At 42.7% G+C, this 19851-nt stretch overlaps 2 protein-coding genes across 2 annotated transcripts; both read left to right on the forward strand.

Moving 5' to 3' along the window:
* The first annotated feature begins 8774 nt into the window (after positions 1–8774).
* Positions 8775–15610, forward strand: LOC147040963 (importin subunit alpha-7). Its single transcript, XM_085900776.1, has 14 exons — positions 8775–8923; positions 9553–9689; positions 9770–9862; positions 10004–10103; positions 10175–10269; positions 10338–10469; positions 10569–10657; positions 10745–10844; positions 10975–11138; positions 11203–11281; positions 11381–11506; positions 11588–11715; positions 11793–11977; positions 12052–15610. The coding sequence occupies exons 1-14, from the start codon at positions 8908–8910 to the stop codon at positions 12237–12239; spliced, it is 1632 nt and encodes a 543-aa protein (XP_085756902.1). The 5' UTR covers positions 8775–8907; the 3' UTR covers positions 12240–15610.
* A 540-nt stretch (positions 15611–16150) lies between these two features.
* On the forward strand, positions 16151–18818 carry srd5a1 (steroid-5-alpha-reductase, alpha polypeptide 1 (3-oxo-5 alpha-steroid delta 4-dehydrogenase alpha 1)). Its single transcript, XM_085900881.1, has 5 exons — positions 16151–16572; positions 16875–17041; positions 17199–17300; positions 17521–17671; positions 17752–18818. Exons 1-5 carry the CDS (start codon positions 16262–16264, stop codon positions 17816–17818), a joined length of 798 nt encoding a protein of 265 aa, XP_085757007.1. The 5' UTR covers positions 16151–16261; the 3' UTR covers positions 17819–18818.
* Positions 18819–19851: the final 1033 nt, after the last annotated feature.

Below are 19851 nucleotides of genomic sequence, written 5' to 3' on the forward strand. Positions count from 1 at the left end.
TTTTATCACCATGTCACTTTCTTTTTTTTTGTCTTCCTTTGACAAAAGGTCATCACGGGAAAAGATGTGACTTCATTGCATAGTGATGATAGACATAGACAAACCTTGCACGTTTGCTTCTTAAAAAAAAACAGCATACAAACAAATAACTCCTAACTGCAACTTTCCATTCAAGCTCTTGTCTAACACACACACACGTACAGAACTCCAGGGGCTCGCTTCCCTGCACCCCCGTAATAGTTTTCCACACTGCAATCTATCCGCTGCCCATCGAGTCAATTGAGTGTATTATATTCGTAATTGGAGGCTATTGATTGACGGGCTTGTGAGCGGCGGGACAAGAAGAAGAAAAAAAAAAAAGCTATTTGTACAAAAAGGATTCGAGGATCACAACACACCAAAGACGAACAGCGATTTGGATTCTACGCGCACACACGTGCATGCACGCAAAGTTTACGGTGAGAAGCTCAAATGAAGGTTGAGGAAAAGAATTTGCTCAAGGTTATTTGATCAGAGAGGGGGAGCGTTTGAGTATACCACAGAATAAGATGAGGCTTATCAGTATTCATGATGTGTACCGTGGAATTTGTTAGTGAGTAGGCCAGTGTGTGTGTTCTCATAAAAAGTGTCATAACTTTACGTAAAACATATCCGACACCGTTCGTTCTGTTACCCGTCATTAATCAAAATCCGTCATTAATAGATGTGCGTGCGTGCGTTTCAGTTTGAATTAGTGCCTCCGTGTCAAATCCTTAACGAAGCGGCGTTTAACACATTTTTTTTCCGTCCGCTCTGTAAAGTGGCGTTTTAAGATGAAGCTGAAACAAAGTTTGAAAGTTTGGAAAAAAAAAATGTCAAAATGTGTGTCCACCGCACAACCTTCGCTTTTCTTTCTTTGTATTCAGAAAGTCAGCTTGAGGTCACATTGCAAGAATAATAGAAGTTGAAAAACTGGGCCGCTAGCTGTCACACCAGTAACAATGTCACGCGCAAGTCAAAGGTGATGAGCTGGCGCCTTTTTAGCCGTTGGGGCTAAATTACCTAGCAGCCCCCGCAAATGTGACCCGGGCTAACCGCGGCCCCTGATGCTTTACGCCCACTCATGGCCTGACACCTCGGCTTGTAAAGTGCTTGTGTAATTCAGCCAGGGTACTTTCGAAAAGAACAATTGCTTGCAACTGAGGCTTTTCCATTGGCTGCTAGCTAAACAATCCCTCAAGTTGAATTGTGTTTGCCATTGAGGGGGGGAAAAAAAGACACTTTGTGCTAAGCCATCAGGATGTAAAGTAGTCGATAAGTAAGGACACTAACTCGTTTTCAATGAGCTTGTGTGCTTACTCAGTTTGGGGCGCTGTCCGGTGCTGAAATCATAGTTTGTTAAAAAGTCAAAGTTAAAAAAGTCAACTTTACTTTAACTTTGGACTTTGGGGCGCTGTCCGGTGCTGAAATCATACTTTGTTAAAAGTCAAAGTTAAAAAAGTCAACTTTAACTTTTGACTTGACTTTTGACTTTAGGGTGCTGTCCAGTGCTGAAATCATAGTTTGTTAGGAAGGAAAATTTACTCTGACATGAGAAAGAAAAGGAATGACACGCCGGCCATCTTGCAATTGGCTTTGAAAAGAAATTCACACCTGAGCAGACTTTCATTCATTTTCTGTGATGTTGTTTTGATTGGCCTTCACACCCGACCCATAGCAGTACAGTAACATCACACGACCATGTGTAAAAAAAATTCCCTTTGTACGTTTCAGCTTCTACTGTCACAATAACAACTGGAGTCGTTCGTTCTCCCAGCATCTAGTAGCATCCCGTTCCCGTGGCAGTTACAAAATGTTTTATTAAAGCCCATCGGTTGGAGAAATGTCACGGCTCGCTGCGAAAAAGAGGAACTAAAGATAGATGAAAAATACCAGCGAGGGAGGCTTACGAGAAGTTCCCGCAAGTATTTTTTTGCGGGTTGCCGGAGAAATAGCCTGGGCTCGCGAGGCAGATCAGTCGCCTTGATATTTGACATGACTAGCGTGTTTTGCTGCAAGGTCTAGTTGGATTTTGAGATGCAATCTGCCTGTGTGTTTGTCTGTCTCGGGAAAGGAAAAGTGCCCCAGTTGCGGAGAAAAAAGAAAAAAGATGTCAGGCGGATACGCGATCGCAGAGTAGATACGACGGATGGGAGATGAAACGGAGTTAAAATCTCATCTGTCAAAAGTTTGTTTGCGAGATGAAGAAAAAAAACAGCAGCTGGCTTGTTGCTGTGTGGATAAATTAACCACAAGTTCATATTTTTGGAGGGAAAAAAAAATAATATAAAATTGAAAGATTCTGGCTCAGCTGGGCGCCAAAGTCTCAATGTGACACTTTGGCGTCCCACTTTCCGAAAGGCACCAGATGTTTTCCTGCTCTGCACCGGAGGGAGATGGCAACCAACGAGATCAAACTTGGGAGCTGTCAATTATTTGCACACACATTTTTTTTTTCTTCTGAGGAAATGATACATCTGTCAACAAATCCCGCCAAAAATGGGTCCGAATTGTAAAGCACCCTTATGTAAGAGTTGTTCAAACTATTTGTTTGTAGGGTTATTTGCTTTTGCTTGACACACATTTAGTTTGAGGTCTGGCCAGCGATTCTTTTTTTTTTTGGGACCAAAAGTTTGCAAAGCGTGACCAGATACAAAAATGTGCTTACTTAATGCTTACACTTAATGCTAACACAAAAAGAAATTTGCAATTAGGGAACAGATACGAAAATGCGCTAGCTTGATGCTAACACTTGATGTGAAACTCCATAAGTTGGCCAACAGAACTAGCATTGATGTGCAGTAGTTCCAAACCCTTAAATTATTTACATTTAAACACAAAAAGTGGCAAACATACAGATATATAACAATGCATATATTCTTTATCCTCTCCGAAAAACAACACATAGCACCGTGCAAATAATTTCTCACCATCCTTTCTCCTCCACACAAAAAAACCTTTTCTCATTCACTGGGTCAATATATGCTGAGTCGCTATTACCCAGGCGGACAGCCTGAGGAACGCTTTGGAGCGAGCCGAGATTTATGTTCCAGAATTATCATTGCGGGGTGGATGCTTCACAAGCATGTGGAGGAAAAAATTATGTGATGACAAGTAGGAGATGGGAGGCTTTGTGAGGTCATATCAGGATTCGTTCATGCGCATGTAATTAGATGCTCTTTTATCCTAATCACTTTTTCCAGCTCACTCTCAGCCAAACACACTTTTCCCGCCTAATGAAAGTCTGCGGATTAATGAGCGCACACCTCTGGTGCTAAGCACAATACGCTCAACACATTAATGACACCTCGCTGGCTGTGAGACAAGTGGCGTGACAAGCGTGACTGCGGAAATGTCACCCAGATCGAGACGTGGAGGGATTTAGGCAAATGAGAATGTCACCGGAGGATAGCCGAGGGTCGCGTCGTGATGGAGCCAGGGTGAGGTGGAAGGTCGTACGGTGGGGAGGATCGGCTCGTAAATAAGGATCGTTATAATGACGCCAAGGAAGAACGATTTGGAAGGTATCGGCTCGCTAATCCGTTTGCAAAGTCGTGAGCCAGCGCTATCGTTGCCATGCGCTAATCTAAGTCTTCATCTGTGCTGGAGGAACGGCTGCCATATCGAAATCATCTCGTCAAAAGATGAGCTCCGCCGGGGATGAGAAAAAGGCCGTGAGCTGATTATTCCTTCATGTGGGGTAGAGCGCATTCTTTGGAATCATTAAACTAACCCAATGTTGTAGGAGGGATTCAGAAAAAAGTTAGGGATGTTCGTTTGTCGGGCTGCAGCCGCCACCGACGTGACCCCACGACCTCGCTACCGCAACCTAGAAATGACTCCTTGGATAAATGAAGAATTGTAGCGGGCAGTGTTTATTTCTGGAGGCTAACCTGCAGAGTGTTGACTTTATTGTGCGACATGCTACGGTCATGTGTTGCATGGTCATACACTTTGACACCATGTGTGTGTGTGTGTGCACGTGTGCTTTGTGACTCCCAACACTGCCCACCCACACAGAGTTGCCACATCAGCAGTTTAACAAAATGCTCTCGGGGTATCGAGCTTGACAACATTGTCTCGCATTAGGAACACTTTGCTTTGGAGTGCAACTTTATACGACTTTGCACAAAAATAAAGCCTGCTGTTCAGCTTTATTTTGCGGCTCAATCGTGTACACACAATAATCTATCAAATCGTATTTATTTATTTATTTATTTATCTATTTATTTATGTATTTTTTTATTTTTTTTTATTTTATTTTGTTTTTATTTTTTTTTTTTTTCAGACATTTTGGAGTAATAAATGCTTCCAACTTCATGTCAACAATTCAGGGAAGGACACTTTTTTTTTCCCCGTCCCATTATTTTTGTTCACATAGTATATCCACCTTTGATTAGAGGTGATAAGATTTATACAGTGTAGCATTACAATGCTCTTTAAATCAAAACAACACAAAGGCGTGACCTTGCACACTCAGATAAACATCGTCAAGTAGAGGCACCATATGGTTGCCAAATGATCTAAGATCTTTTATTTGACTTTGAGATTCCCTCCAGAGGAACGTCGCACTGCATTGGAGTAGGAATTCCCAATAAAAAAGAAAAAAAAAAGTCTAATTGCTCCCCAGCTTCTGTCATTTCTATGACTGCTGTTGAGTGTGAGTCTGCACGTTGGGGGGGGGTAGCCCGAGGGAATATCGCCGCTATGGTGTGGTGGATATTACATCCCTTAATAAAAGACATCGGCGGAGAGGGGCGGGGCAGCAATGAGAAAAAGAAAGAAAGACATTCTTTACTTTTTAAGATGACTTTTCCCTACAATCATCTGCATGATAGATGGCCTGTCTGACAAAATGATACAATAAAAATAACAAAGGGGTTCGATAAAATGATCCATTCGGAGAGCATACATCATATGGGATAAAAAAAACAATAAATAAAAACAGCCCTCTAAGGCCTTTCCGAGTATTTTCATCATTGGAGTCCAGACAGGCAAGAAGATGAGATTATGAATTAAAAGTGCCGTTCCTCATTTATTGCAAACTTGTTTTTCCATCAAATGTTGTGTGGTAGAATAGAGGTAAAGAAAAAACATATGTATTGGGAAATTGCTACAGGGATTTCCTGCGACGTACTCGAATCCAATAGCGAGGCGAGCGGCTGTGTTAGCATCACAAAGCACTTAAGTGTGCCACCGGAGTCAATGAAGCAGCACAATCAATAGGGCCCAATTATTGTACATGCACTGTAATTGATCAACACATAGACTGATCAAATGCCGATCAATAGGCACTATTAACGCAAAGTACTTTTATTTACCGGTGTGGCTTGAAGCTCTCTGCGACAGTGTTTTGTTTTTTTTTGTTTTTTTACCCTTAAGGGTGATTCCACGTCTGGGTTGTTTTTTTTTGTTGTTTTTTTTTATGATTATTATTTATATCGCTTTGGGCTATGTTTAGGCTGCAATTTACGGTTATGTTTGTGCCTCCTCTGCAGAAAATACAAGAGAAAAGCTTTCAAATGATGTGTCCTGCTTTTTCAGTCCACCTCTCGGCGCCCCGATGTGAGACAGGGGGGGCCGTAAAGGTGATGTGTATAGCGTCTAACTAGCTCGCCACGGGCTTTTCACTGCCTCCCTGCGGTGGTCATAAATCTCCCCCTCGTGATTGGACAGAGGAGGTAATGAGAGGCCGAGTGCACCGTGTAACCACACACACACACACACACACACACATTGCTCAGTAAATAACACCAGCACTGACCTGGACAGCAGTCAGAGCATTCCAGACTGCCACCAACAACTTACCTCGAGTAAATCGAATTAAATGGAGGCAGAAACTTTATGATTTTTTTTTTTTTTATCGGGTCATAAAGAGGTTTAAAAACAAAATCTAATGATAATATAATAGCTATTCTGTGTTGGACTTTATGATTTTTTTTTTTATTCTGATAATCGGGACAAACTGAAGTCTTTTTTTTTTCACTCTTTTGAGGTTATGTCAACAAATAATTGTTACGAATAATTATCCTGTGATGTAAGGTGTGTTTGTCAGTCTTTGAGGAGTTTGACAATTCTGCTACTCCCCGTTCTGACTGTTTCAAACCAGTTCCGACCTCTACTGACCTTTTCCACTCAGCGACAGTGATGGAATGAGAAGCTGGATAATTGGCCGTGGCCCGTTACTCCGTTGATAACTAATCAGACACGTCAAAAGCTTCACCCGCTAATTATAAAAAGATTTTCTTCTTCTTCATTCACTACCCGCATCTCAAGCTTCTTACTTACAGATTGAGCAAAATCAGAAAGATGTTTCCTTCCATATTTTTATTTTATCTTTTAACTTCCTACTTCTGCTCTTTGGCAATAGATTTGTCTCCCTCAGCGCGTGTTATCCTTTCAGGTGAGAATCACTCATGGGTATTCACGGGGCAGCCACAAATCTCCGCCGCATGAAAGGAATGATCGAATGATCTGCGGGAATATTCCAAAATCGCCTAGTCAGCATCCTACTTATCTGCTCCGCCACCTGGTCGATGTCACAAAGCCAAGCTAGCCGACAGAGAGACGGCGAAACCGGGCCGTTCATCAGATAAAAATAAAAAAAAAAAAAGTAAGGAGAAGACGGCGCCGAATGAATTCTGAACACACGTTATGAAGCCATATCTTCTTTTTGGGCCTATTTGTGCACGACATGCACTGACACTCCTCGCTCCGCCGTCCCCGTAACGATATCTCTGTCTGGATATTACCCGCCTAGAGCTAGGTTTCTTAATGTGTGGTCGGCGCAACCCCGGTGGTCCTAAAGAAACCCCAAGGGGTCCCTAAAATTTTTTGGGGGGGACATTTTTGAAACATGGATTCAACCAAAAATCAATCCGATGGGTGTTTTCTTCTGAATTGAATACGCCTGCTGTCCTCAAGCATTCAACCACTGCAGAAGAGCTGATTTTCTGCACAAATGATCCTCCTCATATTGCGCGTAATTGAATTAAGGCGCCGTTTAAATGAGACAAATTAGCACAAATAAGCACAATCAAAAACTAAGCAGATTTTGATGATCCGTTATGGTATTTCTACTCCCTAATTGACTCCGTGTGAGCAGTGACGGGAGAAAGTAGTTCATTCTCACAGACAGGCTGCAGAAGTTGTCCATTGACCCTTGGCTCCTTCTCGCTGGGGGTCAAATTACCCAGAGAGTCTCCAGAAGCCTCAATCGCAGGTCTTGAACCGGCCCGGCCCAGCTCATTGCCGTCAGAGGAGATATTTTATTCTTAGAGCACGGTGTCCACCTGCAGAGATCAATCACACACCAAGGGTAATATGCAAAAGGTCTCAGTGTGAAACTTCTCCGCCGGTGGGAGCAGTCCAAACACGATTTAACATGCAGAGAAAAAATAGAAACCTCCAAAGATTAAATGTTGCAGATAATAATATGTTTAATTAATGATAAAAAATAATTAAGAATGCAGATGGTTGTTGCATGCTGGCTGGTTTGTACTTTATTCATCCAAACAATGCCCACAGGTGAACAACACTTGAATTTGAAAGCCCTCCGTTATTCTTTTTGTCTCCGCACTTATGACTCCGTCCCACAGGCGGTGGCATTGATTAATGTGTAACCTTTGCTGCTCGGTCCGTGTATGATATGCCTCAGCCAGCCTTGAAATGAGAAAAAGGGAGAAGTGGCAATGCAGTCTATCTGTGCCAACGCGCCATGTGGCGGCCTCCATGCTTTTGGCTCAAGTGGGATGAAGCTCAGACCAAAAGTCCCGCCTTGGATTTGTGCGTGGTGTTTGCGTTGGAGGATGGCAATCATGGGCAAGTATCTCACTCACTTTGTGATGCTGATCACTTGACCTCCCACGCCTCTTTCTCACAAATCTGCACTGCTGCTGTTTAATTTGTGTAACATTGCCCCCTATTGTCTATTCCATCATAGAACAGCTCTCGCGTTATGGAGGCTTGGTAATAAAGTACAACAATTTTGAAGCAGCTGCTCCAGGTAAATTAACCGCATGTGTGCAATAGTACATTTTTATGATTGATTTTTTTTGAAAACACAACTGGAAGGAGTTTTTATGTAAGAGAGTTACAACATGGAATCATATGCATAGAGCAGGTGCTTTAAATGTCTCTCTGGAATTGAGTGTGCATTTATATGTGTAATATTTGTTTGTGCATGTAATATTTCATATATTGTTTTCCCAGTGCATTGAAGAATTCAGCACATCAATCCAAACAACATTCTAACATAAAAATAGGTTTTGGAAGTTTGGTTTTGTTCCGGTAAGGCCTGGCAGCACCGTTCATGGAAGCATCAAATTACTTTTTCTGTCTTCTTAGGGTATTTTTACCAAGTGTAGCAAATTTGAATAGGTTCCCCCCTCCCCAAGCAAAGTTACAGTATATATAGCAGTCCTAAGTCAACTCGTGAAAATAAGTATCCCCAGTAATCGATTACATTTACACTTGAGTACTTCTGTCAAATTTCCACTAGATGTCACTGTTGCCACTTGGCGAGATTTGCTGGCGTAAAAAAAAAGTCTCGCGTGATTTTGTAAGCACTAAGCCAACGAACTATTTCGTTTCATATTAATTTAACTTGGTTTTTTTCTTTCTTTTTGGATAGCACAAATTCCTGAAAACTAGAAAGAGTCTGTCCACATAAAAAATAAAAAATTTTTTTTTTTTTTTTTTAGAGGTGTGTCAGTGAATTGTTGAATAACGTGGGGCGCTGGTGGCAGGAAGTGGTCATCATATTAATGGTTCCACCTCCGGCAGACATATTGCTGAACTTACTGGAGCAAAAATCTTCAACATAAGCGGAAAGATTGGGGTTTAAAGTTGTTAGCATTTTGAATACACTTCGTCATACACCTTAAGCATATGGAGAACACAATGGGTAAGTGTTTTCGTAACAGTGGTTTACTATAGACATGCTAGCAGCTTAATGCTTAGTCGTCGAGGGTACTGATTGTGTAAATGTCGGTTCGGCACGTTGTAGCTCACCCAAGACACTTTTGACGTCTTTAATTAAATATTGTTTACTTAAAGGTTTTGCAGTTTTGAATGAATATGATCGAATGCGAGCAGTTTGAGCGAAGTAGCTCACGATATTAGCGTAGCTGATGTTATGCTAGCTTCTCCGAAACGCTTCAAATAATGCACACAAAAAAAAGATACAATTCACCGCAGTTTCGAGACAACCCAAGTTATTATTAGACCATGCAAGTCATTTTAAATGTGCTGCATTGTGCAGTGACGGGTTTGCTTTATCGATGTTTTGACATAAGGCTTGACAAGCTGCGCGACTTGAACCAATGTGGGTCATGTGACACCGAATCTGGGCAACTCCTGCCTTGCGCAACAGTCAATAACGTTTCCTCAAAAGAGAATCGAGTATGGATTATTACTAGAACGTTATGTATGATACATTCACATACACACTGTAGGACAAGCCGATTGGACACATTGGTCCCCCATGATACCCCCAAAGTGAGTGTGTTCTAATTTGGGTCCGTGGTCCAACAGAGCCGTCAGCCAGTCCGGCCAAGGATAACAACTATCGGATGAACCGCTACAAGAACAAAGCGCTGAACCCGGAGGAGATGCGGCGCAGGAGAGAGGAGGAGGGCATCCAGCTCAGGAAACAAAAACGAGAACAGCAGGTATTTTAAAAGTTCCTGTCTTTAAGCGCCATCTTTCTGTTTTCAAGTGGTGAGATCCGTCTGTTTTTTCTTCCTCCAAGCTTTGCAAACGGAGGAATGTGGACGTCCTCACTGAAGAGGAATCCATGTTGGAGAGCCCTCTAGTGGACTCGCAACTCTGCCCGCCAGTCACGGTAAGTGTTTGCATCATACTTAATTTTTTTCAGACTTGCCAATAAAGCTATAATGCTCCTGAAGTGCAATTTTTCTTCCCTCTGTACAGTCTCCAGTATATTTTTGGACAACTATTTGCTCAAACGCGTGTGTTCTTGCAGGAAGGAGTCATCACCAGAGATATGGTTGAGATGCTGTTCTCAGAGGAACCCGAACATCAGCTCGCCACTACGCAAAAGTTCAGGAAACTTCTCTCGAAAGGTAGTCTGCAACTTGTCACATGGAGGCAAAACAACCAGAGCATTTTTCACGTTTCCCTTTGTTGATTTCAGAGCCTAACCCGCCCATAGATGAGGTTATAAACACAAGCGGTGTTGTGGAGAGGTTTGTGGCTTTCCTCAAGATGAGCACCAACTGCACATTACAGGTCAGTGTGTACCTACAAACAATATCGCTTACCGTTAGACAATTTCTTGATGGATGAACGCTTTGCAGTTTGAAGCAGCTTGGGCCCTAACCAACATCGCATCAGGCACATCCATGCAGACCAAGACTGTGATTGAAGCTGGAGCTGTGCCCATCTTTATTGAGCTTCTTAATTCAGACTTTGAGGATGTGCAGGAGCAGGTAAAACACCAGTGTGTGTGTGTGTGTGTTGTGTGTTTGTGGTTCCCACCCATACATTTACATATTTTTCTGTGTCTGTGTGTTATTTTTGTCCTTCAGGCTGTGTGGGCTCTGGGCAATATTGCAGGGGACAGTGCCTTGTGCAGGGATTATGTGCTGAATTGCAACATCCTTCCACCACTGTTAATGTAAAAGGGCCACTTCATCTTGTTCGAAATTCACCGAGCGGGTCGATATAGCAACAGTTCGACTTTAATATTGCTTTGCTGTTGCAGGCTCCTGACTAAATCCACCAGACTGACCATGATTAGGAATGCTGTGTGGGCCCTGTCTAATCTCTGCAGAGGGAAAAACCCGCCACCTTCCTTTGAAAAGGTTTTCATGAGTTCAAAAAAATAAATAAAAATACAACTGTTAAGAGCCATTAGAAGAAAATGTTCTCGTGACTCGTGTTGTTAATTCTTCCTCCTGATCTCAGATTTATTTGGCTTGTGTGCACGTTTAGGTGTCCCCCTGTCTCCCGGTACTCTCCAGGCTTCTATTCAGCAGCGATCCAGACCTGCTGGCAGACGCCTGCTGGGCTCTGTCCTACCTCTCCGACGGCCCCAACGACAAAATCCAGGCCGTCATCGACTCCGGGGTCTGCAGGCGCCTCATAGAACTGCTCATGTAAGGCCGCCTCGCTGCATGCGAGCTGTCGCCGGCCCGGTGTTTGAGTCCGTTCTGCTTGCAGGCACACCGACTACAAGGTGGCCTCTCCTGCCTTGAGAGCTGTCGGGAACATTGTGACAGGAGATGACATCCAGACGCAGGTGAGTCTGAGACCACATTTCAATGTTTTGCTACCTCAAAAGTTTGATCGGACACATCTCAAATAACTCATTTGTTTCATGTGTTATTGCTGTGCACAGGTTGTGTTGAACTGCTCCGCTCTGCCTTGTCTGCTGCACCTGCTGAGCAGTGCCAAAGAGTCCATTCGCAAGGAAGCGTGCTGGACCATTTCCAACATCACCGCTGGAAACCGAGCGCAGATACAGGTGGGACATGGCCGTCGGCGCTCGCTAGGCCTTGTCGTTTTCTCGTTTCTAATCTGTTGCCGTTTTTTTTCCCCTTTACAGACAGTTATTGATGCAAACATCTTTCCAGTCCTGATTGAAATCCTACAAAAAGCAGAGTTCAGGACCAGGAAAGAGGCCGCCTGGGCCATCTCCAACGCCACCTCCGGAGGAACGCCAGAACAGATCAGGTTTGGACTCGTTTCAAATTTGGATACTTGCTTTCAATTGTGAACGTGGCTTTACATGTTGGGTGTCTGCACTTTAGATATCTCGTCAACCTGGGCTGCATCAAGCCGCTGTGCGACCTGTTGACGGTGATGGACTCCAAGATCGTCCAGGTGGCCCTCAACGGTCTCGACAACATCCTGCGGCTGGGCGAACAAGAAGCCAAGCAGAAGAACCACGACACAGGCATCAACCCGTACTGCAGTCTCATCGAAGAAGCTTACGGTACTGGGCAGTTCAAATATCAGTCATGTGATTCTGCATTAGAGTTACGACAACTTGTTTTCCCCGCTCTTCAGGTTTGGATAAGATCGAGTTCCTCCAGAGTCACGAGAACCAGGAGATCTACCAGAAGGCCTTCGACCTGATCGAGCACTATTTTGGGGGGGAGGACGAGGACAGCAGCCTGGCTCCTCAGGTGGACCAGGAGAACCAGCAGTTCCTCTTCCCCCATCAGGAGGCGCCCATGGAGGGCTTCCAACTCTAAGGCTAAGGTTCACAGGAGTCCATCTGATTGGGGAGGGGAGGGGGTGTTTTCTCGAGGTCATGCCTCGTTTCCACTGTTGCCGTGAAGCGCGCGTGCGCGCGCACACACCTTTCTGCCACTCGCTCTGGGGGTCTCTCCATGGCAGGCATGATTATTTAGAGACATTTTAATTTGCGTTCCTATTTTTTCAGGAAAGATTCCCCGCCCCCCCCCCTTGATGTCAGCCTGACATCCTGACGGTGCAATTGAACAAATGTACTTTCAAAGTATCTTTTCCGTTTTGCATTCTCCACCCACAAATAACTTTATTTTATGGAAAGCACTTGTCAGTCAGTGAGGCTGAGGGAAGTGACTTTCTGATCACCAACCGTGTGTGGGGTTTTTTTTTTTTTTTTTTTCTCCCTGCTTTCTTTGAATTTCTTTTGTGTATGGGGCAAGCAGGAGAAAATATCAAAAGGCTTCGGGGTGAATTTACGACATGTTCCCAAAAAAAAAAAAACACAAAAAAAAATCCGGGTTCCTATGGGTGGTTGAGTTGGCGTTCAAAATGTTCGACGCGTGCTGTGTTATTAATAGGATTACATTTGAATTGTGAAGTGATCTAACATGGAAAAATCCGGGCGTGGTAGGCTGCAGCTAAACTGTATATTTAGATGAGCGGATATTTACAGTAAGACGCAAATTTCGACTTCTGCTTCCCAGCTGCATGCGGTCGCGTGGTTTTGTGGCCGTCTGCACTTCCCGGGCCCGCTTACTCGTACGAGTAGAGATCAGTCACGATCATGCCGTCATGTGCTATCTAGTGCTAGTGGATGTGTAGCTTTGTGTAATCAAGTGAGACGGATTTGCATGGTTCGAGCGTAGCCCCTCCCCCCTCCCCTTGGGCACGGGATGTGTATCAGACAGCACGCCGTTCAGAGTGTAGTCCCATTGGGTAACTTTTTTTTTTTTTTTTGCATTGATTTATTAATGTACCCGTTTGCATGCACACACACACTTGCATACAACACCTGCAGACATTGCACATCACACAGATGACTGGCTACTTGCAAGCTAAGAAGAAGAAAAAAAAAAGTTTCCATCGTCTTGACGTTCACTTGGAAAAACTTTTCCGTCAATGGGGAAATTAATTTTCATTGTATTGTTGGGGGATGAAAATCATGTTTTTCACAACTTGCTCAGTCGTGTTCCCCTGGAAACTTAGAAAGACTAATATAGACCTTTGAATTTATTCTGGGTGGGGAAATTTTTTGCAATGCTGTGCTGTAATTGTTTCAATAAGATACCAGAGAACATATGAAAACTTTTTTTTTTTTTTTTAGCCTCTGCTTGTAGCCACTGTGACTTTTGGATGGTTGGAAAAAGAGCCGCGTAAATGCTGACGCGGGGGATCCCGACGTGCGTCGGGATCGTGTGATGTTTTGACTGAGCGGCACTGTGTGAAGAAGAGCTTGCTCGACTCTGACTTAGTTCCCCTATCAGAGTCCCGGAGCTTGTGTGTTCTGTGGACAGACAAGTACGACTCTCCAACGCTAGTAATTGTCTTTAAATTTACAATAGCGCTACTCGATAGCAGACTCCTCTCGAGATGCTCTCCACAGAGCACGTGCTCTTAAAAAAAAAAAAAAAAAAAAAAAGCACATCAGTAATTGAGCATCAACGTCTTTATTGTACATCCTCTACATGACCGATGCTTGTAGCAGGAATTATTGAGTCTTCATTTTTCATGACAATTACCGCACCGTGTGCTAACTATTACGAGGGGGAATTAAAAAAAATAAAAGCAGGAAGATATATTTATATTCCGCAAAACTGCACTCCTATTCACAAAAGTGCCAATCCGACCAACAAAGACTGGATATTCTTGCGTCTTTGACTTCTAGATTATTATTTTTTTCTTTTTATATAATATATCTTTTATTTACTTGAATGTGCACACATACTGTGCAAAAAAAAAAAAAAAAAAACATTGCTGCTCTATTATTTTCCTTACCTTTTTTTTTTTTTTTTTTTTAAAGTTATTCTGCCATTGTTTAAAAACAAAAAAAAACACAAAAAAAAGTGGCTTTCCTTTCTGCGGGCGCCTGATTAACAAGTGTCAGTCCATGTGCTCTCTCTGGCTAAGCCCCCCCCCCCCCTTTCCCCTGGCCCCCCCACTACCTTTTATTAGTCTACTAATGGATGGGATTCACTGTGCATTTCTTCAAGCTGCAGAATATCATTTTCACACGGCTGTTTCTAGTGTCAAGTGTAGAATTTCAGGTACTGACCGTTACGTTAACCAAAGTTCCTTCCCCCCCCACCCCCGAATCAAAGGCTGCGGTGTCCCTCTCTTGTTATTCATCAACATTCACTGGCAAGGGAGTCGATTAAGTGAACCCCAACCCGCGAGACTGCAATAAATGTCCCAAAATCAGGCACTCTGAAGGCAACCATTACTTCCTCTCATACTTGATATATATATTTTTTTTTTCTACGCTGAGAAAAATCTAACATTGAGATTTAATGGTGATTAAATTCAAACAGGGGTGGGGAACCTAGGAAGAGCCCTAACAGATGCTCATAGGAGATAATTAAAAAAAAAAAAATGTTCCATGGGTGCATCATATGAGAACCCAAATGACTTCACACAAGCCAAAATGGTTCCCCACCCCCGTGTGAAAAGGTATTAATGATATGTATGTTGTGATACATTGACAGGGATTCACATGCAATTCTACTCACTTCTGAGAAGTGGACAAATAGCCTCATTTGGAGTATGTGGGAGGAAAAAAAAAAAAAGACAACTGGCGGCGGGAAGCCTTTTTCAACATTTTCCTGAGCAAGATATTCTAAAACATATTTTTGGATGTTGTGTTTGGAGTTTAAAGTAAAAGAAAGAACTGCCCAGTAATCGGGAAATCAAGTTCCAGGTGGAATCACGGGGAATCCTAAATCTGACGTTTTTTTGTCTTCCGTCCTGGAAAGTGTTGCCATCTGTATCAAAAGTCTAACTTGCATGTGGTATTGTACTATGCTTCAAATGTTTACAATGTTTGTCTACAAATTTTCACATATGTGACATCACTGACCAGTTCTCATCTTGTCTACTCTGGTCCTTCTCATTTCTTTTCAAGTGTATTTATTTTCTCTTATTTCTTTTTTTTTTCCCCTTTTCATTCGCTCCGTAAAACGACCCATCTTTGTAAACTGTGACTTGACTCGACTTAACCGACGGTATGAATGAGCGACGAAAAACACTTCAACTCAACATGACACACAAACATGAACATGAAACAAAACAAAATGGGAAAATGTAAAGAAAATATGGTGTGATCTAAAAATATTCAGTGATTATACTGCGCAAAAAAATAAAGATGTTGAAAAAAAAATTACTTGTTTTGCTTTTTTTTTGTTTTGTTATTATATCCACCTTAATCATACCCGTGTAAGTAAAAATTAACGAGTTATTTAATGGGTTTATTAGTGCGCCTGCCATGACGCCAGTTGGCCACCAGGAGTCAGTGTTACATACTGAACCTGGCCCAAAGTGAATTTCCTTGTATTTGGATCCAGTACGACCGCAAAGACATCCTTATATTCCCAACCCTTGTCAACTAAACACAATTTAAGCGTATTTTACTTTTTTTTTTTTTTTTTGCCCTCACGTCTTTTTAGCGACATGTCTTACTTTTTTTTGTCTAGAGCAACTGCCATAGACTTAAGACTGAGGTTGATCTGCCTATGCATAGTCTTGGGGTGTGTGGGGACATTGAACGCAACAATATTTGCACATTATGTATTGATAATATTGCGTTACGTAATTATCACATTCCATACTCTTCAACGCGTTGAATGAGTCCATGCGACGCAACTCGATTTGATTGGCTGACGAGTCGGAAGCCATAGCTCTCCATCGATCTGATTGGCTGATTTCTGCAGCCTCAAGGAAGTGTGTAAGCGATGCATAGTAGTTCATGTAACCTCCTCACAACGTAAACACAGTTTTTCCCCGATTTTTCTATCCCAAATTCACCGCCTTGATGGACAGCCTACTTTTGGCCTTATTTTCCTCTCCAGAGGAAGAGCAATACGTTTTGGACTGCATGGCTTACTTTTTAATTGTAATGGCAGCGTTCACGTTTGTTTGCCTGTTGTTCGTAGACGCGGCGTATGGTCGGTACGCTTCGAGTAAATACGGATTTCTGGTGAACGCTAAGCTAGCCTGGTTTGTCCAGGAGCTGCCCTCGTTCCTGGTGCCAGTGTGTCTACTTGTGTGGGCATCCTCGGCAAAGAGCTCCCTGCTAGCTAATCAGTTGCTTATTGCAATGTTTTTGTGCCACTATGCACAGAGGTAGGACATACGTCGGAATTCCCACTTATTTTTTAGGTTCTTGAACGCACCATCATGCTCCACTAATATGACTAAGAATTTGTTGAATGTGAATGCAAATATGCGTGGGTTGACTATATATTTAAGCCTCTGAGAATATTTTTGTGGATATTGTAGCATTTATATTGACGTGAAATTATATATAATATTGGTCAGTAAAAAATAAAGTTACTAACTGCAAGAGTGACCTTTCACCCCTGTGCACATTACAATGTTACATTGACAGTAATTGTATTTTTGATCACATCTTTATTCTGTTCCAGGGCACTTCTTTATCCATTTTTAATCCGAGGAGGTAAACCGACACCATTTCTCTCTTTTTTCCTGGCTGTTGTTTTCTGCATATACAATGGCTTCATGCAGATCAGATATCTGAGTCACTATGCAGAGTACCCTGCAGACTGGGTGACGAATCCATGCTTCATTGTAGGTATGTATTTATGGTTGAGGAGAGAAATGAAATTATTTTCTAATCTAATCTAAATATTCCAATGGTCAGATATGATTAGCATTGTCAATGATGTATTCATTTAAGAGTATAGCTGCATGTGTTTTGGCATAAGCAGCCCTCAGTTGATTTGTTGCAGGTTCTTCGCTGTGGCTGCTTGGCTGGCTGATAAATTTGCACTCTGACCACATCTTGAGGAATCTGAGGGGGCCTGGAGAGAGCGGATATAAGATCCCCAGAGGTAAGATGCTTTTAGCACGCGACGACTGGCACGCATCTGTTATTTTGAACACCACTTTAATATCAAAGAAGACATTTCATGCATTTTCCTCCTGCAATCTAAAAACGCTCCCATGTGGTTTAATAAAACACATCATTTGGCTGAAGGAATTATAGCACACATCAAACACTTGTCTTGTTGAAATCAGCCCCTCGTTTTTGTGACGTGCCGCTCCTCGCAGGTGGAATGTTCGAGTACGTATCCGCAGCCAACTATTTTGGGGAGATAACCGAGTGGGCGGGCTTCGCTCTGGCAGGCAAATCTGTTCAGAGCGTGGCCTTCGCCATCTTCACCGCAGTGGTCCTCAGCAGTAGAGCTTTTTCTCACCACAAGTAAGAACACAAACACACTGGGTCGATCCCTTGCCCTCAGACATTATTAATAGAACATATCCTATGTTTGTTCTTTCCAGATGGTACCTTGCTAAATTTGAGGACTACCCCAAAACAAGGAAGGCATTGATCCCCTTTTTACTGTAGAATATTCTCCAATTTGCCACACCGCAGTAGCAGCAGGCGATATATGCTCGACCCAATAACTCATCCGCTCGAAATGAACAGTGTCGAGGTTGACACTTGCGATTGTGGGTGATTTATGAGAGGCTGCCGCTAAGTAAAAGGGAAAGCGAAGTGTGCACAAGACAGTAACTGGTGTAGGATCACATGAGGAAGGTGGGGCAAAAATACCACAGCTGGATTTACGTGAAAACTTACAGGTGACCTTTTAGGAGGCCGGACTGAGTGAAGTGTAACCTGAAGCTTGAATCACTGCGTGCCATCTGCATTTTTTCCCACCCCCTGTAAATATTGACTCAGGTCAACAGAGGACAAATATTTAAAGCCATCATTTTAACTAATAGCATCGACATATTTTTAACATCTTAACCGCTTTTTGAAATGTGACTGCTGAGGGAAAATGGAGCGTACCCCATTTTTAGCCAAGTTCATGTTACTATTATGATTTTTTTTTTTGTTTATGCAGTGTGTTTGAAATAAATGCGATTTATAATTTGTACACACGAATGGAGTTTAAAGTGAAAGCGGTATCCTTCATGTCTACGTCACTTAGGCCATTTTTTTTTTTTTTTTTTGTGCCACTGTATTACAAGACCACTATTCCGCTTGACTGTAGTACTACATGTCTTCAGGCGCAAAGGGAAAGATTTACTCTGGCAATTATGTGGTTTGTGCTTTGACGCCAAATGCAGTATTCATACTTCTACACGCCACAACGCCTACAGGATTGAGGGGGGAGCGTATTAGTTCATTTGACATGCATGCCAGCGAGAGGGGCAGATGCTCCATCACATCATTTTACCACAATAGTGTCTATTTATTTATTACTACATGGTGGACATTTGTAAAAAAAAAAATCATTCCATTTTTGTCATTCTAAATTCAATTTTGAGAGTAACTGCACTTAATCAAAAATGAGTATGGTGCAAATTAACATGGAAGTTTACGGAATACTTTGCAACAATAGGAGGAAATAAATCACATCTGCGTGACAGTTCTGTGTTCAAATCTAAAATAACCTTCACGCAAAACTGCAGCATTGTGTTTTATTCAAAGTGCCTTGCAGAACATATGTTTGGCCTCTTTAGTATTCATGCCACATCGTGCAAAACAAACTGCACGAATCCATCCCCGGCCATCCGACAGTACCCGATCTTCAAGCTGCTTTCCTGTGTCGCATCTGTCAGATGCGGTCCGGCCCTTACCGATGTGGGTAATCCGATAAACGATGACAGTGAGGCACCGCAGCATTCGCAAACCTCATGCAACGAAAGAATCCTGTCGTTGTTGATACCCGTGCATGCTGCAGTGTGAGATTAAGCTAAAGATAGGGGAAAGGCAAGCTTCTATTTGCTCAGTGGGAGTGAGCAGCTGTGTGCATGCCTGTATGGGTGTGTTACAAGAGAGCCACATATCCTATCTGACACAGTTTGCTCCAGGGTTTTATGTTTTTTTTTTTTTTGTGCCTTGACTCTGTCACATGCTACACGTGAGCAGCCGGGGTTGAGCGTAGACATTATGCAAGAGGCTTCCTTCTTCACTCCCCCTTTATGGTGCACATTCTACTCCCTTTCCCAGACGGTGCAGCTTTATGCCTCGCCTCCATCATACAGTTGAAGCGTAAAATGTGCAGGCTGGGAGATGGCTGTTACTGGGGGAGGGGAGGGGGGGGCTTGTGATGCGTGACAACACCTGCCGTGCACAGACGTGTCTGTATGGAGATACCTAGAAATTAGATTAGAAATCTGATTATTCAGTCTTTCAGTTTATAGTCACAGGAGAGCCTCAGGTGTACGTGAGCAGCATATAAAAGCTTTGAGATTATGACCCACATGAGTATTTCATATTCCATCATCCTTTATGTGTATTGGCTTATGAGTTATGTTCTGCTGGATATGTGCCACAATCTGCAGTATTGCATTATTTATAGATTTTTTTGTAACTTGTGCAAATTCAGTACCTGTATGATTTTATAGGTATAGAATACTACACAGTGT

The sequence above is a fragment of the Syngnathus leptorhynchus genome, chromosome 20, assembly GCF_054491065.1.
Source record: "Syngnathus leptorhynchus isolate UIUO chromosome 20, UIUO_Slep, whole genome shotgun sequence".
In the NCBI taxonomy this organism is placed as follows: domain Eukaryota; kingdom Metazoa; phylum Chordata; class Actinopteri; order Syngnathiformes; family Syngnathidae; genus Syngnathus; species Syngnathus leptorhynchus.